The following is a 23,185-nucleotide window of genomic DNA, read 5'->3' as shown; positions in this document are numbered from 1 at the left end:
CATCGCATTTCAGTCGCATTATCTAATTCCTTTCTATAGAACTTTTTCTCGCATATTATTCACGATGGCATGATTGCGCTCGCCATGTTGCATTGGGGACAGGGCCCTTCTCGAGAGACCCAGAACAACCCAAACCAAACCCGAAGCAGCCAGCTCTTCCAATTGTCTGTAATCAACTGAATTAGTTCTAAATGCGCTGAGAAAGTTTCACTCGCCATCTGCCCATTTGCGTGGAATAGTTGAGACTTCATCAGGGGCACGCACTCCATTTCCCAAGGCGAATGCTCTTAAATACACAATTCAGTGTACGCAGTACCAGTAGCTGATTGCATAATTCTACATATAAACCATATATACTAGATATTGCACCAGCATGTCTTTTGATAATTGTACTTTTTAATTTGCTTGCACATTCGTAAAATCCAAAGAAATGTGAAGACACTATTTACGATCCCATTACAAGTAGTAGTGATAATGGCAGTCTTAAATCTTCTCGAGCTGGAAAGTCTGGCCGCCATCCTGCAACGCCCAGATTTTCTATGGGATACGAGCTGTCCTCTGGCGTTATGTAAATCCAGTTTCTGCCTGAAGTTCACCCAATAAACTTAGCAACAAATCACACTGCTCTTGGCCTGACAAACCCACTCTTTGCCGGCTCAGAGACACATTTTGCGTGTTGCAGCAGTGGTGTGTTTGGCTACAGGTGGATCTACCTGTTTTCCTGTTTCGCATTTGGCCATTTCTTTTCTTTTTATGCATCTAACGGTGGTTTGTGGCAACACCTGTTTCAGACTCCGTGGCGCATTATTTCATGTTCATAACTCAAACGCGTACGATGGCGATGGCTTCGTTAACGCATCGCAAAAGTCCAGTTATGCAATGACTATTGAAAAATGAAATATACACACGCGGCAAGAGAGAGAGTGTGTCTGGTTGCACATATAGCCATCGATCCTTCTAATGCATTTGTCTCGCAATAAAAATGGAGTGAACCTCTCGAGCCGAGTGCTAAAATTTATTTCCACTTGGCCAGCGCCAAAAGACAACAAGAAGGCGCAAATACAGCAATGAGTTGGATCGACGACTGGTGCTCGCTGGTCCGCTCCGGCTTAGCTAGCCAGGCACGTTCACCAACGGCGGCTGCTCCCTTTCGTTTCGCTAACTGGGGCAGATCATTAAAACGGATAAAATAGATTGTGCCCACGTAGCAACGCCATCGTCACAGTCTGAGGCCGGGGTTTGGGATACGAGGCGGTAGCGTTGTCGGCGCTTAATGCCGCCTGTCCTCAAAAGCCCCAAACGGCACTGCCTCCATCTCCAACTGCTGCTCCGACAACAGCTCCATCTCCATTGCCGCCTCCTGATCCCTCTCCCAGGCTGAAACCAAAGCCAAAAACCGACACCAACTTCAAACTGCCGACTTGGGCCGGGCGACGCACCAGTTGGAGATCAGCGTCAGTTGATAAGCGTTGCCAGTTTTTTGGTTACGTTTTCTTAATACCCTTCAAGGAGGGTATTAGGGTTTCAACAAGAATGAGCTTAATACTTTTGACCATGAGCAAAAACGCTCTAGTTGAAGATTATAAAGTCACTTTAAACCTATCAATTGATTGAATATGATAATGTTGTGGAAAGTGTATCTATAATTTAAATTAGTTGTTAGAGTAATCCCAAAATCGGCATACAATGTTGGCTTGTTCATTTGTTGTTTTGGGTTTGCTGTGGCTCCTTATTTTAGGTCTCTTTGTAGTGCAATTTTTTTTTTTTTTTTGTTTCGCCAGGTACTTTGCACTTTTTGCATATCAAAATGGCAGCAATTAATTCTCATGTCGAAGCCGGCGCTGATAAGGCATGAAAATGGCTTTAAGCGTCGGCATTGACACGCCTAATTATACGCGCGTGTGTTGCCACATTTACGCACAAATGAGGGGCGGCTACCTAGAGGAGAGCCACCCATAGCTTTGGATTTCGGATTTACCAGTGGCCCGCATCCGGATCCGGCTGACTTCACTTGCGTCGCAACCTTGATCTTAGAGTATACTTAGTGGCATGGAAAGACTTGGCACATAATTGCGTAGCAAATTGTTAACTAATTTGCGTTTTCTTTATAACTATCTATGTTATGATTATTGTGTTTGTTTTTGCTCGAGTTCAAGTTCAACGGTTGTCCCAACTTAGTTGTAGACACTTTTGGCTCTCTACGCTGGCTTATTGTTATTTATTCGAGCTGCTAATCAACATTGCCCGGCGGTGGAGCATGAAAGTCATGTCCGCTCGTAAATTTTATCTCATCTATATGGCACGAATGTCATAATTCAAAATGTTTTGCACACAAATGCAACAAATGCAGCGAATGCTAATTAGTCCCACAATTACACAATTTATTAGATAGACGCCAGCCGGACCAGACTGCTGCCCATGTATAGAGATTAGGTTTAGTTTTGTGTCTGATTGATAATTAGTTTTAATTGAAGCAGGGCTGCACTTTGATTGGCCAGCGAACAGTTGAGTATTATTTAAATCACCTCTGAGTTATATATAAAATTTTTCTGCAGACAGGAAGTGTGGAACCCATATCAGGCGAAACAGAAATTAAGTTAGAAGTTTCTTTCAAATCCAATGCGAAGAAATAGATAGATATAATAATGCTCTAAGCATTTCCCCCATTTTGCATTCGTGCGTGTGTATGGTTTTAATGACCAGATCACCGCCTTTTAAAATGCTACTTGGAACTTGAAGCAACTCTCGTTCTGACGATTATGGTTAGCATTTAGACGAGAACAGGAAACCCAAGAAGACGACCCTGCTTAAGGCAGCCAACGAGAATTATGTCAGCATCATTTCAGGCAATCATTCGGCTTAATCACATCGAGTCACGCATATTTGATTCCTTTTAAAGCGGTCAAATCCGATGGCTAGAACACCTACTGAAAACAGAGCTTTGCCAAAAAGTGATTCTGATTTTGCGAAAGCTGGAAAAACATAATCTGAGTGGAAGTTAAATTAGATCCACACATCCCAGTCGGGATTCGAGATTCACGGTTTAACGGGCTGTGAGAATATCATTCGTGGCAGGAGATGCAATGGGCGTGCTAAGTTCATTAGACAGCCTTTGGTCAATGGCCCGATAGGCCTGGATGCGAGATCCATCCCTGGCCTGATGTCGGATTGCATAAAGTAATTAAACTGACATTGAAACTTAGAGGAACACAGAACGCTTCCTGCTTCTGGAAGAGGACTCCTGGTTTGGACTGCCATTTGGAGGAGACCATGAGTGGCATGGGACCAAGTCGAGTCGACGAGGATGATGGCATTGAGTAATCAGAGTTTGCAATTGCAACACACAGCGCGGCGATGTCGGGGCAAACATGGAATGCTGTCATATCAGTCGGTTGTTAAGAGCAAATACCAGTTTCGTCCCCGCCGCAGCCGAGTGATGATCCTCTTAATTTATAAGCTAAAAACTAGTAATTATAACTGAACGGCCGACTCGTTCTGCTTGTAATTATAAGGCGCACCCGCTCGGCCTTTTTCTTCCCTTTTCCCACTGTAGGATCCTTGTCTTTGGCTTTTGCCAACTTTTGTACTTATGTCATATTAGCTATAAATGTACAACTCTTGCCTGTTCGCCAGCCCAATGATTAATGGGCCCAGATTGCGCTGGAGCGGCTGCCCATGCCCATAATTCCGCCTGCCCTCTGGTTCTGTTCCCCCTCCCCATCGTCCTACCATCCCATCCAGCCGAATTGCCGCTCCATTGGCTACGACCGTCTGCGATATTGAATTCTCAATGCGCTGCGCGCTATTGGAGCAGAAACTTTTGATCGCCAGCTCATCCTAAGCCAGTCTTCCGGCTGAGTTGAGCTTTGGATTCGGATCCAGACCCAGAGAATGCGGCTGAGCTGGGCTTAGCTGAAAGGTTAGATGGGTTGCCGACTGCCGGCTTATGCAATTCGAGAATTCTTGTGAATGTATTAAACTTAATGCCGATATGGCTACTTATTCAAAAAGGTCTTGTAGGTAGATTATTCTATAGGAATATTATTACTAGGTTTGCCCCTTATTAAATCCACATATACTATATTTAAAGATGTGCTGCAGTGCTTACACCTTCTGTCAAAATAAAAGAAAAGAAAGAATTTAAGAATTCTCAAACTAGAGATGTATTCCGCTTGAAATTCCAAACGAAAATGGTTCATTCCATTAACATTGACCACACAGCCAATTGGCATGCAAAGCGTATGCAACTGGTGCATCCTGTGCTGTGACATTGCAACCAGTGGCTGCCACGCCGCTGAAACGACACTGAAATGTCATGCGTAACATGCAAATCTCGGATGCTTCCACTGCAGTTCTAGCTACAGCAGTGAATCCAACTCCAAGTGCGGCTGCAAAGCGAGCAAAGCGCATTGAAGCGGCAAAATGCGTAGAGCTCTAGAATGAGGCTGAGATTGCGTCTGTCCGACTGTCGGTGGGGGGTAACTACACTTGGAGAAACAACAGAGGGTAAAACAAAGAAATCTTAAATATGTATATCGATAATAGAATTTGAAATACATACTTTAGATTTATAAGTTTTAAAAACTAGGTTTCTAAATACTAGAAGTTTCTACCCTAACCATTTCATTATAAAGTCCCTAGTAAGCATACTTTCACTTGAGTGTATGCTCGGAGGTGGAGATAAATGGCCTGCGTTCGGATTTTAATTACTTGTCATTTGTTGCGTGGCACATTCGATTAATCAAAGCTCCGCTCTCCTTCTCCCATAGACATTGACGAATGCCAAGATCCCGCGATAGCAGCGCGATGCGTGGAGAACGCCGAGTGCTGCAACCTGCCGGCGCACTTCCTCTGCAAGTGCAAGGATGGATACGAGGGCGACGGCGAGGTTCTGTGCACGGATGTGGACGAGTGCCGCAATCCGGAGAACTGCGGTCCCAACGCCCTGTGCACCAACACGCCGGGCAATTACACATGCTCCTGCCCGGAGGGCTATGTGGGCAACAATCCGTATCGGGAGGGATGCCAGGATGTGGACGAGTGCTCGTACCCGAATGTCTGCGGACCCGGTGCCATATGTACGAATCTCGAGGGCAGTTATCGCTGCGACTGCCCGCCGGGATACGACGGAGATGGACGCTCGGAGTCCGGTTGCGTGGACCAGGATGAGTGCGCACGGACGCCATGCGGTCGGAACGCGGATTGTTTGAACACGGACGGCAGCTTCCGCTGCTTGTGTCCGGACGGCTACAGTGGTGATCCCATGAACGGCTGCGAGGGTAAGTAGAGTAGCTATAGATTATGGAATTTATATAAGCTCATTGTTCCATTTTGGTTATTTTTTGCACTTTTGTTTTTTGAACTTGAATTGGCGGCACCTTCAACATACGAACAAACACCTACACACACACATTATTATTACTATAATCGTACATTAATGCACCGCAACATGCTACATTATTACAACAATTAATGCCTAACGCCGGCAGATGTCGATGAATGCGCCACTAACAATCCATGCGGTTTGGGTGCTGAATGCGTGAACCTGGGCGGTAGCTTCCAGTGCCGCTGTCCCTCCGGCTTTGTGCTGGAGCACGATCCGCACGCGGATCAGTTGCCCCAGCCGGTGAACACCCAACAATTGGGCTACGGGCCGGGGGCGACGGACTTGGCGCCCTATCAAAGGACCTCGGGCGCCGGTCTGGCATGCCTGGACATCGATGAGTGCAATCAGCCGGACGGAGTGGCCAAGTGCGGCACCAATGCCAAGTGCATTAACTTCCCCGGCTCATACCGCTGCCTGTGTCCCAGTGGATTCCAAGGACAAGGCTATTTGCACTGCGAGAGTTAGTATCCTGCCTGCTTTTTGCCTTTGCCTGGGTTCTATAAACAGTGTTTTGAAATTCGAGAAAATTAGTATCCTGTTAAACTTAAATAATTAATTTCCAGTTTAAAATACGAAGAAAGTAACTTAGAGTTTGATATGATAAAATTGACATATATTTTTTCAACGATTTTATTAAATTCCTATCTAAAAAGTATCTTAAATTTAAGCAAATCATGCTGTTTATAGAGCCCATGCATTGAGTAGTTCACAATGTTGGCAAATCCCCCAGTTTCTTAAACTACTTTTGCCAGCCTTGTTTCTTGCTTCCCCCCCTGCTTTCCACCACCTAGCTGTTTTGCAAGCTTCCAGCTTGGCTTATTTGCTTTTCCAGCAGATGCATGCTTTTCAGACAGCTTCCTTTTGTATTCCCGTAGTCCCATCTTCCTGTACTCTTCTCTATATCTGTGAACCCCGCCCGATCCCGCTCCCCCACTTCACGCTGTGCTCCCTCGCCTATCATCCGATTTTGTATTGTTTTGCATACTAATTAAATTAATTATAATATATTTAACTCACCCCCAAAACCCGCAAACGAACACGCGCGCCCCTACTCCAATCAACCATCACCCCTGTCCCTGCACCAACTGGAAATCGCGTAGACATCAACGAGTGTCAGGATAATCCGTGTGGGGAGAATGCGATCTGCACGGACACCGTTGGCAGCTTCGTGTGCACATGCAAACCGGACTATACCGGTGATCCGTTCCGCGGATGTGTGGATATCGATGAGTGTACCGCGTTGGATAAGCCCTGTGGACAGCATGCGGTATGCGAAAATACGGTTCCTGGCTACAACTGCAAGTGCCCACAAGGATATGATGGCAAACCCGATCCCAAGGTGGCCTGCGAACAGGTGGATGTCAATATACTGTGCAGCAGTAACTTCGATTGCACCAACAATGCAGAGTGCATTGAGAATCAATGCTTCTGCTTGGATGGATTCGAGCCCATTGGATCCAGTTGTGTGGACATCGATGAGTGTCGCACCCACGCCGAGGTGTGTGGTCCCCATGCCCAGTGCCTGAACACGCCCGGGTCGTACGGCTGTGAATGCGAGGCGGGATATGTGGGCAGTCCGCCAAGGATGGCGTGCAAGCAGCCATGCGAGGATGTTCGCTGTGGAGCCCATGCTTACTGCAAACCGGATCAGAATGAAGCCTACTGTGTGTGCGAGGATGGATGGACCTACAACCCGAGCGATGTCGCTGCGGGATGTGTGGACATCGATGAGTGCGATGTGATGCATGGACCTTTCGGAAGCTGTGGCCAAAATGCCACGTGCACAAACATGGCTGGAGGCTTTACATGTGCCTGCCCTCCTGGATTCTCGGGAGATCCGCACTCCAAATGCGTCGATGTGGATGAGTGCCGAACCGGAGCCAGCAAGTGTGGAGCTGGAGCTGAGTGTGTGAACGTACCCGGTGGTGGATATACCTGTCGTTGCCCCGGGAACACCATTGCTGATCCGGATCCTAGTGTAAGGTGTGTGCCCATTGTCAGCTGCTCCGCTAACGAAGACTGCCCGGGTAACTCCATCTGTGATGCCACAAAGCGCTGTCTGTGTCCGGAACCGAATATTGGTAATGACTGCCGTCATCCCTGCGAAGCCCTTAACTGTGGAGCACATGCCCAGTGCATGCTGGCCAACGGACAGGCTCAGTGCCTGTGTGCTCCCGGATACACAGGAAACTCTGCCCTTGCAGGAGGCTGTAATGACATCGATGAATGTCGCGCCAATCCCTGCGCTGAGAAGGCAATCTGTTCGAATACAGCCGGAGGCTATCTATGTCAGTGTCCAGGTGGATCCAGTGGAGATCCATACCGCGAGGGGTGCATTACCTCAAAGACGGTGGGCTGCTCTGATGCCAATCCTTGCGCGACTGGTGAGACTTGCGTCCAAGACTCATACACGGGCAACAGCGTGTGCATTTGTCGACAGGGTTATGAGCGAAATCCCGAGAACGGCCAGTGCCAGGATGTGGATGAGTGCTCGGTGCAAAGAGGAAAACCCGCTTGTGGACTTAATGCTCTCTGTAAGAATCTGCCTGGCAGCTACGAGTGCCGGTGCCCACAGGGTCATAACGGAAATCCCTTCATCATGTGCGAGATCTGCAACACGCCGGAGTGCCAGTGTCAATCACCGTACAAGCTTGTTGGAAATAGTTGTGTTCTCTCCGGTTGCTCCAGTGGACAGGCCTGTCCCAGCGGAGCTGAGTGCATCTCCATAGCTGGAGGTGTTAGCTACTGTGCCTGCCCCAAGGGTTACCAAACCCAACCGGATGGAAGCTGTGTGGATGTCGACGAGTGCGAAGAACGGGGCGCTCAATTGTGTGCTTTTGGCGCTCAGTGCGTGAACAAGCCAGGAAGCTATAGTTGCCACTGTCCCGAGGGTTACCAGGGAGATGCCTACAACGGACTATGTGCACTCGCACAAAGGAAATGCGCTGCCGATAGGGAGTGCGCTACCAACGAAAAATGCATCCAGCCAGGAGAGTGTGTTTGCCCGCCTCCTTATTTCCTGGACCCGCAGGACAACAACAAGTGCAAGAGCCCTTGCGAACGCTTCCCGTGTGGCATCAATGCTAAGTGTACGCCCTCGGATCCTCCACAGTGCATGTGCGAGGCTGGATTTAAGGGAGACCCACTGCTGGGATGCACCGATGAAGACGAGTGCTCCCATCTCCCATGTGCCTATGGAGCCTACTGTGTAAACAAAAAGGGCGGATACCAGTGCGTGTGCCCCAAGGATTATACCGGAGATCCGTACAAGAGTGGCTGCATCTTTGAAAGCGGCACACCCAAGAGCAAGTGCCTGAGCAACGATGATTGCGCGAGTAATCTAGCCTGCTTGGAAGGTAGCTGCGTAAGTCCATGCAGCAGTCTTCTGTGTGGATCAAATGCTTACTGTGAGACGGAGCAACATGCTGGCTGGTGTCGCTGCCGTGTAGGATACATCAAAAATGGCGATGGGGACTGCGTGTCTCCGTGCCAGGACGTTATCTGTGGCGATGGAGCTCTATGCATTCCAACCAGCGAGGGACCCACTTGTAAGTGCCCACAAGGACAACTCGGCAATCCCTTCCCCGGCGGCAGCTGCAGCACGGATCAGTGCTCAGCCGCCAGACCTTGTGGCGAACGGCAGATCTGCATCAATGGAAGATGCAAGGAGCGCTGTGAGGGTGTGGTCTGTGGCATCGGAGCCACCTGCGATAGAAACAATGGAAAGTGCATCTGCGAGCCGAACTTTGTGGGTAATCCCGACTTGATCTGTATGCCACCCATCGAGCAGGCCAAGTGCTCTCCAGGATGTGGAGAGAACGCTCACTGCGAGTACGGATTGGGTCAGAGCCGATGCGCCTGTAACCCGGGAACCTTCGGTAATCCCTATGAAGGCTGTGGAGCACAGAGCAAAAACGTGTGCCAGCCGAATAGCTGTGGACCCAATGCCGAATGCCGTGCTGTGGGCAACCACATCTCCTGTCTTTGCCCGCAGGGCTTTAGTGGTAATCCCTACATTGGATGCCAGGATGTGGATGAGTGTGCCAACAAACCATGTGGCCTAAATGCTGCCTGTTTGAATAGAGCCGGAGGATTCGAGTGCTTGTGTCTTTCGGGACACGCCGGAAATCCCTACAGTAGTTGTCAACCCATCGAGAGCAAGTTCTGCCAAGATGCAAACAAATGCAAGTGCAACGAACGAATGGAGTGTCCAGATGGCTACAGTTGCCAAAAAGGACAGTGCAAAAACCTCTGCTCCCAGGCTTCGTGTGGCCCAAGGGCCATCTGCGATGCCGGAAACTGCATCTGCCCCATGGGCTACATTGGAGATCCACATGACCAAGTGCATGGTTGCAGCATTCGCGGTCAGTGTAGCAATGATGCGGACTGCCTACACTCTGAGATCTGCTTCCAGTTAGGCAAGGGTCTGCGCAAATGTGTGGACGCATGCTCCAAGATTCAGTGTGGTCCCAATGCCCTCTGCGTGTCCGAGGATCATCGATCTTCCTGTATATGCTCTGACGGATTCTTCGGAAATCCAAGCAATCTACAGGTGGGATGCCAGCCGGAAAGAGCACTTCCCGAGGAAGAGGATAAATGCAAATCGGATCAGGACTGCAGTCGAGGATACGGTTGTCAGGCCAGCGTTCACGGCATCAAGGAATGCATTAATCTGTGCTCCAATGTCGTCTGCGGACCCAACGAGCTGTGCAAGATCAACCCAGCTGGGCATGCGATTTGCAATTGCGCCGAGAGTTATGTCTGGAACCCAGTGGTCTCTTCATGCGAAAAGCCTTCGCTGCCAGACTGCACCAGTGACGCTAATTGCCCAGATGCTTCTGCCTGTCGACCGGATGTCTTGGGAGTCCTCAAGTGCGTCGCCATCTGTGATGCCTTCACGTGCCCGGCCAACTCGGTTTGCGTAGCGCGTCAGCACCAGGGACGCTGTGATTGTCTCAACGGGTTCGTGGGTAACCCCAACGATAGGAACGGCTGTCAGCCGGCCCAGAAACATCACTGCAGAAACCACGCCGAGTGCCAGGAGTCGGAAGCCTGCATTAAGGATGAATCTACCCAGACTCTCGGATGCCGTCCAGCTTGTGATACGGTGAAATGTGGACCCCGAGCCGTTTGCGTCACCAACAATCATCAGGCGCAGTGTCAGTGTCCACCGGGACCTTTCGCCGGAGATCCATACGATCCATTTAATGGCTGCCAGAGTGTTCCTTGTGTTTACAACCATGACTGCCCACCCAGCCAGATGTGCAACCGTATGACACACACATGCTTCGATGTGTGCGACGAGGAGTCCTGCGGTGACAATGCCATTTGTTTGGCTGAGGATCATCGAACCGTCTGCCAGTGTCCACCTGGATTTAAGGGAGATCCGTTACCCGAAGTAGCCTGCACCAAGCAGGGCGGATGTGCCGCTGGAACTTGCCACCCCTCGGCAATATGCGAGGTTACTCCTGAAGGTCCTGTCTGCAAGTGTCCTCCGCTTTTTGTGGGCGACCCGAAGTCAGGTGGCTGTCGCCCAGATGGTCAGTGCCCGAATGGAGACGCCGACTGCCCAGCCAATACCATCTGCGCCGGAGGAGTATGCCAGAATCCCTGCGACAACGCTTGCGGATCAAATGCTGAGTGCAAGGTTATCAATAGGAAACCCGTCTGCAGTTGTCCCCTGCGATTCCAGCCTATCTCTGATACTGCCAAGGATGGCTGTGCCCGGACCATATCCAAATGTCTCACAGATGTCGACTGCGGAGGAGCACTGTGCTACAATGGACAATGCCGTATTGCTTGCAGGAACAGCCAAGATTGCTCCGATGGCGAGAGCTGCTTGAAGAACGTCTGTGTGGTTGCCTGCCTGGATCACAGTCAGTGCGCTAGTGGACTGGCCTGTGTCGAGGGCCACTGCACCATCGGCTGTCGCAGCAACAAGGAGTGCAAGCAGGATCAGTCTTGCATTGAAAACAAGTGCCTGAATCCCTGCCAGTCTGCCAACAGTTGTGGTCCAAATGCGCTGTGCAGCATTGATCAGCACCATAGTCAGTGCAGCTGCCCGGAAGGTTTCGAGGGCAACCCCACCCCGGAACAGGGATGCGTCCGAGTTCCGGCTCCCTGCCTAGCCAGTAATCAATGTCCCAGCGAACACATGTGCATTGGAAATCAGTGTAATCTTCCCTGCACCAAGACAGCTTCGTGCGCAGTTGGAGAACGTTGCTATCAACAAGTCTGCCGCAAAGTGTGCTATACCAGCAACAACTGTTTGGCCGGAGAGATCTGTAATTCGGACAGAACGTGCCAACCAGGATGTGATTCAGATGCCGATTGTCCACCCACCGAATTGTGTCTGACAGGAAAGTGCAAGTGCGCCACCGGATTTATAGGAACACCCTTCGGGTGCTCGGATATTGATGAATGCACCGAACAGCCCTGCCATGCCAGTGCTCGATGTGAGAACCTCCCGGGAACCTATCGTTGTGTATGCCCCGAAGGTACTGTCGGCGATGGGTACTCCCAGCCGGGTTGTTCGCAGCCCAGACAATGCCACAAACCAGACGATTGTGCCAATAATCTGGCCTGTATACATGGAAAGTGCACGGATCCTTGTATACATACTGTTTGCGGCATTAATGCCAATTGCCAGTCGGAAGGACATGAAGCGCTGTGCAGCTGTCCAGCTGGATTCTTGGGAGATCCCAACGACACTGGAGTCGGATGCTTCAAGGTGGAGTGCATCGACCATGTGGATTGCGCCGGAGATCGTGCCTGCGATGCGGAAACCAATCGATGCATTAAACCATGTGACCTGACCAGTTGCGGAAAGGGCAATTGCCAGGTGAAGGATCACAAGGCGACATGTGCTTGCTACGAAGGATATCAATTAGTCAACGGAGTATGTGAGGACATCGACGAGTGTCTGTCGCAGCCATGCCACAGCACAGCTTTTTGCAACAATCTTCCAGGAAGCTACAATTGCCAGTGCCCAGAGGGGTTGATCGGAGATCCCCTGCAGGCCGGTTGTCGGGATCCCAATGAGTGTTTGAGTGATGCGGACTGTCCAGCTTCAGCTAGTTGCCAGAATTCCCGATGCCGTAGTCCTTGCGAGCGGCAAAATGCTTGTGGATTAAATGCTAACTGCCAGGCACAGGCCCATCAAGCCATTTGCACTTGTCCTCTGAATTCCCGTGGAGATCCAACCATCGAGTGCGTGCACATTGAGTGCGCCGACAACGACGATTGCTCCGGAGAGAAAGCATGTTTGGACTCAAAGTGCATAGATCCCTGTTCGCTGCCCAACGCCTGTGGAGCTTTGGCTCGCTGCTCGGTGCAGAATCACATCGGCGTCTGCTCCTGCGAAGCGGGCAGTACCGGAGATGCCAAATTGGGCTGTGTGCAGCTGCAATATTGCCAGCAGGACGGACAATGTGCCCAGGGAAGCATATGCTCCCACGGAATTTGCAGTCCGCTGTGCAGCACCAACCGCGATTGTATTTCGGAACAGTTGTGCTTGCAGGGCGTCTGTCAGGGAACCTGCAAGTCGAATTCAAGCTGTCCCCAGTTCCAGTTCTGTTCAAATAACATTTGTACCAAGGAGCTGGAGTGCCGATCCGATAGCGAGTGCGGCGAAGACGAAACCTGTCTGAGTGATGCCTATGGGCGTGCAAAGTGTGAATCCGTTTGTCTTGGTCGCGCTGCCTGTGGTAGGAATGCAGAATGTGTGGCCCGTTCCCATACTCCCGATTGCCTCTGCAAGGAGGGATTCTTCGGGGACGCCAAGTCTGGATGCAGAAAGATCGAGTGCACCAGCGACGATGACTGCTCGAATGACAAGAGCTGCGACAACTACATGTGCAAGATTGCCTGCCTCATTGGACAGCCGTGCGGAGAGAATGCCCTCTGCACCACAGAACACCACCATCAGGTTTGCCACTGCCAGCCAGGATTCTCTGGAGATCCGCGGGTTCGTTGCGATGTTATAGACTTTTGCCGGGATGCTCCGTGCGGACCCGGAGCCCGTTGCCGAAACGCGAGGGGGTCGTACAAGTGCACCTGTCCACCGGGACTCGTTGGTGATCCGTACAACGAGGGCTGTCGCAGCTCTGTTGAGTGCGAGACCAACGAGGACTGTCCCCCGCATGCCGCATGCACCAAAACCAATGGGGTGGCCAAGTGCCGCGATGTCTGTACCCAGCTGCAATGTGGTCCCAATGCGGAATGTGTTCCGAAGGGCCATGTGGCGCAGTGTGCATGCCGCAGCGGCTACGATGGCCAACCCGCCGACCGGGTGGCCGGCTGTAAGCCGCTGCCCTCTCCCTGTCAGGTCACCGGCGACTGTCCGACCAACACATACTGCTCGGATAGCGTCTGCAAACGTAAGTATTAACACCCACCCAGCACCGGGCCTAAACCGACTACCAGACAACGTGAATTGGCTAATCAACCTTGTAACAACCTTTTAGTACTCAAAAACTAGCACTGACTAACTTACCTATGCTGTTTTGGCACTAAACAGGAGCTTAACCTTGAAACAATAATAAAGTAAGGATCCTCATGATCTGATGAAGCTTACATTGCAAGACCAAGTTTCAATACTTGCTAATCTACAACTTGTGATTTGAAATATAAAAAAAAACTCCCTATTATCTATATTTACTAGAGTTCTTTTTATAAGGAACTGAAAAGACTGTATTAGATAGCATTAGCACTACTACTACAACGCAACCTTTGACTGGCTTAAGGCCTACGAACTTAATCTATTGCTATTATATAACTAAGACTAACGCAAACTAAAATGAATATGCAACAAATTACACATTTGACTACACGCCACGAACAAATCGAGACCGCAACGCCAACCGGGATAAATTTTATGATCATTCCCTTTAAAGTAAGTTATTAATTTATCATCTTCATCCAAACAGCTGCTTGTGTTCTGGACACCGAATGTGGAGCATTTGAAGTGTGTCAAGGTGGCCAATGCTTCAATCCCTGCCTTCAACCGCAGGCATGTGGCCAGAATGCCGAGTGCGTGATGCAGAATCATCTGAAACAGTGCCATTGCCCGGAGGGCTTCACTGGCGACTCAGCGAAGGAGTGCGTGCGTGTGCCAGTGGCCTGCGATGGCGAGTGTGGTCCTGGATATAACTGCCGCGACTCCATGTGCCTGCCTGTGTGCCACAACGATCTGGAGTGCGCCTCCAACGAAAAGTGCCTGAAGGGCAGCTGTATGCGTAAGTAGTCTAGTCATATATCATAATTCATCGAAGAATATTATGAGGGTGAGCACCACCAACATACCGATTCAGACTACGATTTAATATTGTGCCAACTTTCTTGTTCGCTAATCCCACCAATCTAATAACAATCATTCTTTTCTAGTGACCTGTCGGGTGGACAATGATTGCTTCCTGGGTCACGTTTGCCTGCACAACAAGTGCGTGTATGGCTGTCATGTGGACGATGACTGCAGTGCCTCAGAGTCTTGTCGCAACGATAAGTGCGTAAACCCCTGTCTGGAAAATCCCTGTGGTCCCAATGCTGCCTGCTCGGTGTCCAACCACCGGGCTAGTTGCAGTTGTCTGGAGAGTATGGTGCCCAGTCCCACACCCCAGGTGGGCTGCGTCCGTTCTCCCCCCTTGGAATGCCGCGAGAATCGCGACTGTGGAAATGGACTGGCTTGCTTCGAGTCGGTATGTCGACCTCTATGCGCCGACGATGCCGGCTGCTTGACCAACGAGCGCTGCCAGCAGGGAGTTTGCAAGCCCCTTTGCCGCCACGACAATGAGTGTGGTCATGGAGAGCTCTGTTTGGGCCTGAACTGCGTACCTGGATGCCGTTCCGATCAGGGCTGCCCGCAGGACTTGTCCTGCGTGGGTCAGCAGTGCGTGGATCCATGTGCAGATCCCACTGCCTGCGGCACCAATGCCCAGTGTCAAACGATTGATCACAGGAAACAGTGCCTATGTCCAGAGGGTCTTGATGGCAATGCCAATGTGGCCTGCAAGGTGCCACGCATTGCTTGTGGCAGGAATGAGGATTGCCAGTCGAATCAGCTATGCTATGCCGGCAGCTGCCAAGGAAAGTGCAGAAACGACCAGAACTGCTTGGCCGATGAGCGTTGCATGAGAGGAACATGTAGAACCGTATGCAACACCGACGAGGCATGTGCTCAGGGACAGATTTGCGAGAATCGAATGTGCCAGACTGGATGTCGCACCGATTTGAGTTGTGCCACCGACGAGGCCTGCGTGAACAAGAAGTGCCAGAATCCATGTCGCACACCCGGCCAATGTGGCCAGTGTGCCGACTGTCTTGTGGTCAACCATGGAGTCCAGTGCCAGTGTCCCGCCACCTTTATGGGAGACGGTTTGACTGGCTGTCAACTCCCGCCGGAACGCTGCCATCCTGGCTGTGAATGTGACGAAAATGGAGCCTATTGTGCCGCAAAGTGCTCGAGAACCGAGGATTGCGCCTGTGGACAACAGTGCGCCAGAGGAAAGTGCCGGAATAAGTGCGGACCCAAGCGCCAGTGTACGGTGGGTCAGCTTTGCGAGAGAGGCGCATGCATTGCCGGGTGCAAGTCAAACGGTGATTGTGCCGCGGACCAGAGTTGTGTCAATGGAAAGTGCTCCGATCCATGTGCGAACGAGAAGGCTTGCGGACGAAATGCTCTTTGCACTGTGTCCGAGCACCGGATGCTCTGCTACTGTCCAGATGGATATGAAGGCGAGCCCAGCAAGGAGTGCGTGCAGTTCGAGTGCCGTGTGGACACCGATTGCGACAGCAATAAGCGCTGCGACCAAGGAAAGTGCCGCAATCCTTGCCTGGAGTATGGAGCTTGTGGAACGAATGCTCAGTGTCGAGTGGTGGGTCGCAAGGCCCAATGTTCATGTCCACCGGACTTCTTTGGCAATCCGACTAGTGAGTGCCGACCGCTGGAAGGAGGATGCTCTAGCAAACCCTGCGGTGAGAACTCCAAGTGCACTGAGGTGCCCGGAGGCTATGAATGCGCTTGCATGGACGGCTGCATTGGAGATGCCCACCAGGGATGCCTTTGCGGCGGACCTCTAGTGAATGCGTGTCGCGATCAACCGTGCGGTCTGAATGCCGCTTGCCACGTATTGGATAACAATCAAGCCGAGTGCTACTGCCCGGAGGACTTCCCCAATGGTGATGCCTATGTCCAATGTAAGTGTTATTGATAAATGAGGATATATGAGTTAGATTAATAATTATCCCTTTAATACAGGTTACTTGACTACGCCGAAGCAGGATTGTCGTACCCTAGGATGCGAAGTCGGCGGCTGTGTACGCCAGGGCTATGAATACGTTTGCCAGCAGGGTAAGTCCCCAGTTTATGTTCAGGTTTTGAGTGTTTTAGACCATACCGTACCGTTAATGCTAATCATGTTAACCAGCGTTCTTAAAAGTTATCGTTATTGTAATCAGTAAGCGTTATATCGTTGAAGTTTTTACCCCTACCAATATAACTGGAAGTTTGTTAGTAACTGATTGACATTGACTGTAAATTGTTATATTATTGGTTTAATCACATAGTTTTGAGTTGTTTAAACACAAAAAATTAAACCAGCTAATTAGCTAATTCCACTAATCTATCGGCCCTCGCGGTTGACTAGAACATTTGCCCAAAACCAATTTGATTTCAGTGTAGTGTGTGTTTAAAAATACAAATGCTAATACATTTTGAGTTTTTTCTTAACAACTTATACACATGTGCGAAGTTTCAGGTATTAGTCTAATATCGACATTCCCCGCACGTACAAAAAACACGCTAAGAAACCAAAAAGCCAAAAACCACCTACACAACCAACTCCCAAGAGGCACCTATGTTGCTTTTTAAGCAACAGACATGCCGATGAATATATTACAGTGCACAGTTCTTATTTGCAATTTTGTTTTATTTTTAATTGAGTTTTACTAGTTTTTAAGCACTTTAGTTTAAAACACCATCAACGCATATGGAGATTCGTGAAATGTTGCTGTCGCTATCGCGGTTACCCAATCTGTGCCTACAATTCATTTTTGAAACACACATTACTTAAAGAAATACGCAACAAAATTAAGTTTAGTCATAAGCAAGTTAAAATTACCTTACTAAAATTACATTCACAATCAGTGCATTCCCTAAATAAAAATATCAAGAATTGATCTCAGTTCCCATTTAGCTTGAAGCTTGCCATCTCATTTCATTCGGCTTTCATAAAGCTAAGTTCTCATTGAAATCTATCCCTAGTTACCATACAATTGGCTTCCAATAACCATCTGTATTGGCACTTAATTATGCGGCATTCATTAAAACTTGGAAACAGTTAACGCACAGAACAGTAAACAAGTTAGTTCATCCCTATTTAACATTTAGTCTAATGACAAATGCCGCGATAGCGATATGTAGTCTATAAAATTTGTAGTGAAAATTGAAACAACTGGTTAATCAGGAAATGTGCAAAGAAGGCACACCATTTAGAACTAAACAAAAATTAAAAAAATATATAAACAAAAAAAGAAAACAACACATAATGCCACGCTTATCATATAGACAACAATCCTCAACACATCCTTGATACTGAAAACAAAAAGAAAATGAACGAAATCCTGACCCGAAAACTCCCATCCTTACTCCAATTCCGCTCTGTCCACCCCTTTTGAACCTCAAATGATATTTCCCTATCGCTCTGTCGTATCCTTTTGCTAATGCCCTTTTGTCACATTTCTTAAATGAACAAAGTCTCAGATTGGGAACTGTGGACGGGACAATTCTCACACATAGTTCACATATGCTTGAAACAATTTGAAACAAATTGAGGAACATAGTTATCAAGTTAAGATCCATTACAACTGTGTACAGAACGATTACCAAAACAAAAGCAACATCAACAGCTACTACTACTTTTCAATGCATCCTTAAAGCAAGTCTACTGAATAACCGAAATTAAACCAACCGTTTATTATGTAAAAAGCTCCTTCTAAAATACGTATTAAGAAAGCTCCTCCCTATCTACCACTCTCTGCATAGATCGTCTATTGGTTAAAATCTATATAAACAACAACCCGAATTGATATAAATTGTAACTAAATTTAACTAACATTTCAATTATATTTTGGTACGTTTGACTAGTGATTAAGTTGTATATACAGCAAGTTGTACATATCTGTACATATATTCGTAATCGAATAGGTCGCACCTTGGTGGCCAATCAAACTAACCTCACCGAATACAATCTGTAAATATAAACCAAATTTGAAAACTGTGAATTATGAATAACCCGAATAAATTTAGTTTGACACGTATACTTCTAACGAACTTTTCAAAATTGTATTTACCCATCAATTTTCAACTACTACTTACTTTTCAAGTTCCTACTAAAGCACTCTCCTACAAAGCTAAACTTGCTATTGCCAGACTTGTACCTACACTGCCTGCTCTTCCAATAGATCTTTCTATATCTCAACTCTGAATCAATCACTCACTCACAAATCCAATCGCCAATAACGTGTCTCTCGTGAGGGCAGAGCGCATGTGTTGGATGTCGTGTAATTTTCGCCATTATTCAAACTGAACAAACAACAAACCAAAATATATATTAGCTCGAATTCGCATTAATCCCGAGATAATTCATTGCTCAACTAAGCCTGCCTTTAGTACAGCATCAAATTAATTTGGGCGAATTGGGAAAGTGACAGGCTCTATGCTCGCTCGCTAAATGGTAAATCATCAAGAATTGTAACTATGCTCACCCGATTTTTTACTGCTACCCCACCTCGCTCACTTGTACGCTGATCGATAACCTCGATCGAACTCATACCTATACCTACCTACCAATGACAAAAACTAAAAGCAGCCAATCTTATTGATAAGCATTGTTTTGGCCTGCCTATAGAAACATACAACCCTAGTTATTGTGAGATGTTCCCTTCACAGTTCTACAATTTTATCAAGACAAACCAAATAATAATCAGCCTTCGCTATAGTTGTCTGCCTAAACTAACTGCACCAATTGACTAAAGTTAGCCACTTAAGCGAAACCTTATAAACTTTTTAGTTTCCTCAGTTTTATTTTCTTTCAGTTACCTTATGATTTCTGAACGCACCGTCCCTTTAATTTTTAACTCGTTTAAAATCCCCGCTGAATTTTTCACTTACTTTAACAAACCCCATGCACAAAACCCGCAACCCCAAAATCGAGTCCACAACAATCCCACTTACACTTAATTGAACACAGAAGCCGACCCACAGCAACACACACAACCCAACCCAAAAACACCCAAAAAAATAAAACACTCAACACTCAAGCAACAAAGGCCCAATCCCAAATCAACCATTATAAAAAAAGAACTGAAAAATACTTTTTATATATTTTGTCGTTTAAGATTTCTCCTTTTGTTTTTAGAAACGTTTAGCCTTAAGTCTTATCCGTGTCACCTATACTTCATGTTTCCAAAATTTTGTGTTTACACTGTCTTATGCAATATCCCAACGAGCCCTGAATCTGAATCTTCCACCAGACTAAATAGACCATAGACTTTGTCCATCAAGCTCAAGTCCAAACTTTGACTCGACGATTTCAATGTCGCACTTTCGTTTCTATGTGTTTCCATACCCACAAAAAGATATATCTATTTAGTAGCGTACTGTACCGTTTATGCCACCGAATAGTTGAATGCACCCACCAACGATTAACATTTAAACAACCAAACAACTCCTGTCTATCTCTCTCTCGTTCTTCCCTGCCCTGGATATAATGTTATAGACACCGAACAATGCTACTCAGATACGGATTGTCCCAGTGAAAAGTCATGCCTCCAAGGACACTGCAGCGATCCTTGTACAATGCGTGGCGTGTGTGGTTTGAATGCTCTCTGCAAAACCGTACTGCATCGACCGCGCTGCTCCTGCCCCAGTTGCCACATCGGTCGGCCAGAGATCGAGTGCAAGTCTGATCCCAAGTGCGTGGCCGAGGACACGGACCCAAAGACCAAGGAGCAGATCCAATGCTCCACCGACTCCGAGTGTCCGGAGACGTTGCAGTGCGGCCAGTACGGCCAATGCACAGATCCGTGCAACAATCCGCTCTTCATCTGCGAGAGCAACAAGAAGTGCGAGACGCGACGCCACCAGCCCGTTTGTATCTGCAAGTCGGGCTTCATAGTGAATGAGTACGGAGAACTGACGTGCGCCCCGGACAAGCGGGAGTGCTATCGCGACGATGACTGCGCCTCGAACATGGCCTGCTCCGATGGCAAGTGCCGCAATCCCTGCATCGTGCCCCTGGGCCGAACCGCCATTTGTGCCGAGAACAAGTCCTGCGAGGTGCAGAACCACAAGCCAGTCTGCATTTGCATGCGCGACTGCCAGCCATCCATATCGATTTGCCTGCGCGACGCCGGCTGTCCGGCTAGCCAGGCTTGCCGGAAGCTCAAGTGCGTCGATCCGTGCGAGTTTGCCACATGCGCACCCAACTCGCCATGCATTGTCGAGGATCACAAGCCGATATGTAAATTCTGCCCAGCTGGATTTATAGCCGATGCCAAGAATGGATGTCAAAAAGGTAAAGCACCAAAAGTACTCTCTGTCACTCAGCTCTCTGTCGAGTGAAAGTGTCTTATGTTTCCGTCTCGAATATCTCTGTTTCCTGCTCTTTCTCACACACGCTCTCACCTTTTGCTAGCTCTGTCTTATTGTCTGTCCCCTTACAAAAAACCAAAATATATCAGCGATAAAGCACACAAGCCAATTTGCCCGACGAAATGTATTGACCAAAGCCCCGTACTCCTGATTAGTCCTTTGGGCCTTGTCAATCTGTTTCCTCGCAAGGTTTGTGGAAGTGTACATAGGTCTGAGAAATTAACAGCCTGTAGCCGTATCAAGCTTTCGCCTATTGATATGGTCAACTTTCCTTCCCAAAAGCTTAGTTACAAGCCAAGTTCAAGTCCTGCGACTTCCTAACCTTATGGTCAGATGCTTTACGCTTTACGCTACAAGCACAGAGACTGGGCTAAAGCACTTAAATGAAAAGAGTTGTCCAAACATTGGTCGGAATGATCGTTTGAAGCCACCAAAAATACCAATAACATGAAGACACAATTACAAGAAAACTCTTCAGAACATTCACACACGCTCATGCTCACAGTTATAATAATCAATTTATTAATCAAATGCCTCTTGAATATTTGTACTATGAAATTTTAACCTATGAATCTAAATAAACGGTAAAGAGATTTAATACTAATTAATACCAATCCAACACCAAAATGTAGCTAACTAATAGTAAAGGCGTTCGTTCCTAATTTGAAATTGATTAACCGTAAAATAGTTTATGAAGCTTCCGATATTTGTTTACAGTTGCAGTCGTACGCAAGAGAGTTAGATCCACACCTCCAAAAGTATATCCCTAGGTACACCCTTCTGTATATATAGTGCACCTTCCTTATTGTTGTAGCTTTACACTTTCTATCCTATATTTGGTATATATTTGTAAATATTTTAACGTATTTTTTTATTTCTTAAAACTTACACTTTTATTTTGAAATATGTACAAAATACTCCGCTCGTATATCCCAAAATTATGTAAAAAAAAAACCCCAAACCCTGAAATTATAAAGCAGCTAAGCCAGGTGGCAACTGTACCTCAAACGAAGATTGCAGTCAAGCGCACCAATGTGGATCGTTAGGAAAATGTATCGACCCCTGCCTCACTTCCTGTGCAGGCGGAGTTAAGTGTGTTGTATTAGCACATAGGGTTACTATATGTACTTGTCTAGCCACCTTAACAAACATCACAGATTCGAACTGCACATCGACAGACATAACAGTCGAGACTACAACGCAAACAATTGAAACGACAACGGACTTTATTAACGTAAAATACACTGTAATGCAATTGGCAAATCAAACTGAAATGAGAACCCGCTTTACCGATATAGAAGCCGAAAACGAAACAACAACTGAGTCCTACAAGACGACTAAGCAACTTTCTACTAACCCAGAAACAGAGGCACCCGCAACTTTACCTTCAGTTACTCGACCATTTACTGATCAAACGACTAAATTTACTAGTGAAATTACCACTATAAGACCAATCGAGGGATCCACTCCCAGACAATCACCTCTAGAAACCACTGTCGCATCAATTACCCCAGAATCCCCCACAAATGTGGAGATTGGTCCAACGCCAGGAAATGAACCAAAAAATACTACCACATCTGAAGCACCCACAACATTACCTTCAGACACCACTACTCGAACTTACTCAGAACAAACGACTGAATCTACTAGAGACGTACCAACCACCCGGCCATTTGAGGCATCTACTCCCAGTCGAGCATCTCTGGAAACTACTGTTCAACCAATCACTTCAGAAACTACCACAAATGTTCCCATCGGTTCAACACGTGGGCAAGTGACAAGAGTTGAAGAATCTACACTTCCTTCAATGTCAACGGATAGAACTACTCCATCCTTAACTCCTGAGACACCCACAACATTACCTTCAGACACCACTACTCGAACTTACTCAGAACAAACGATTGAATCTACTAGAGACGTACCAACCACCCGGCCATTTGAGGCATCTACTCCCAGTCGAGCATCTCTGGAAACTACTGTTCAACCAATCACTTCAGAAACTACCACAAATGTTCCAATCGGTTCAACACGTGGGCAAGTGACAAGAGTTGAAGAATCTACACTTCCTTCAATGTCATTGGATAGAACTACTCCATCCGAAAGTCCTGAAATACCCACAACATTACCTTCAGACACCACTACTCGAACTT

The 23,185-nt window shown here is 47.7% G+C and overlaps 1 protein-coding gene across 3 annotated transcripts in view; it reads left to right on the top strand.

Annotated features, from left to right (window-relative positions):
* LOC6613359 overlaps positions 1 to 23,185 on the top strand; it is a 111,564-nt gene that overhangs the window by 22,762 nt on the left and 65,617 nt on the right. For 2 of the 3 annotated variants that reach the window (XM_032713841.1, XM_032713840.1), the window contains exons 6-11: positions 4,770 to 5,279; positions 5,490 to 5,846; positions 6,487 to 13,764; positions 14,314 to 14,622; positions 14,771 to 16,579; positions 16,641 to 16,733. In XM_032713841.1, coding sequence (XP_032569732.1) covers positions 4,770 to 5,279; positions 5,490 to 5,846; positions 6,487 to 13,764; positions 14,314 to 14,622; positions 14,771 to 16,579; positions 16,641 to 16,733 — 10,356 coding nt within the window. Of the gene's footprint in view, positions 1 to 4,769; positions 5,280 to 5,489; positions 5,847 to 6,486; positions 13,765 to 14,313; positions 14,623 to 14,770; positions 16,580 to 16,640; positions 16,734 to 20,160; positions 20,959 to 23,185 lie in introns of all 3 variants that reach the window. The other variant, XM_032713839.1, reaches the window with a different exon arrangement.

The sequence above is a fragment of the Drosophila sechellia genome, chromosome 2L, assembly GCF_004382195.2.
Source record: "Drosophila sechellia strain sech25 chromosome 2L, ASM438219v1, whole genome shotgun sequence".
In the NCBI taxonomy this organism is placed as follows: domain Eukaryota; kingdom Metazoa; phylum Arthropoda; class Insecta; order Diptera; family Drosophilidae; genus Drosophila; species Drosophila sechellia.
Note: the sequence above shows the minus strand (reverse complement) of the source record. Positions and strands in the feature narration are given on the sequence as shown.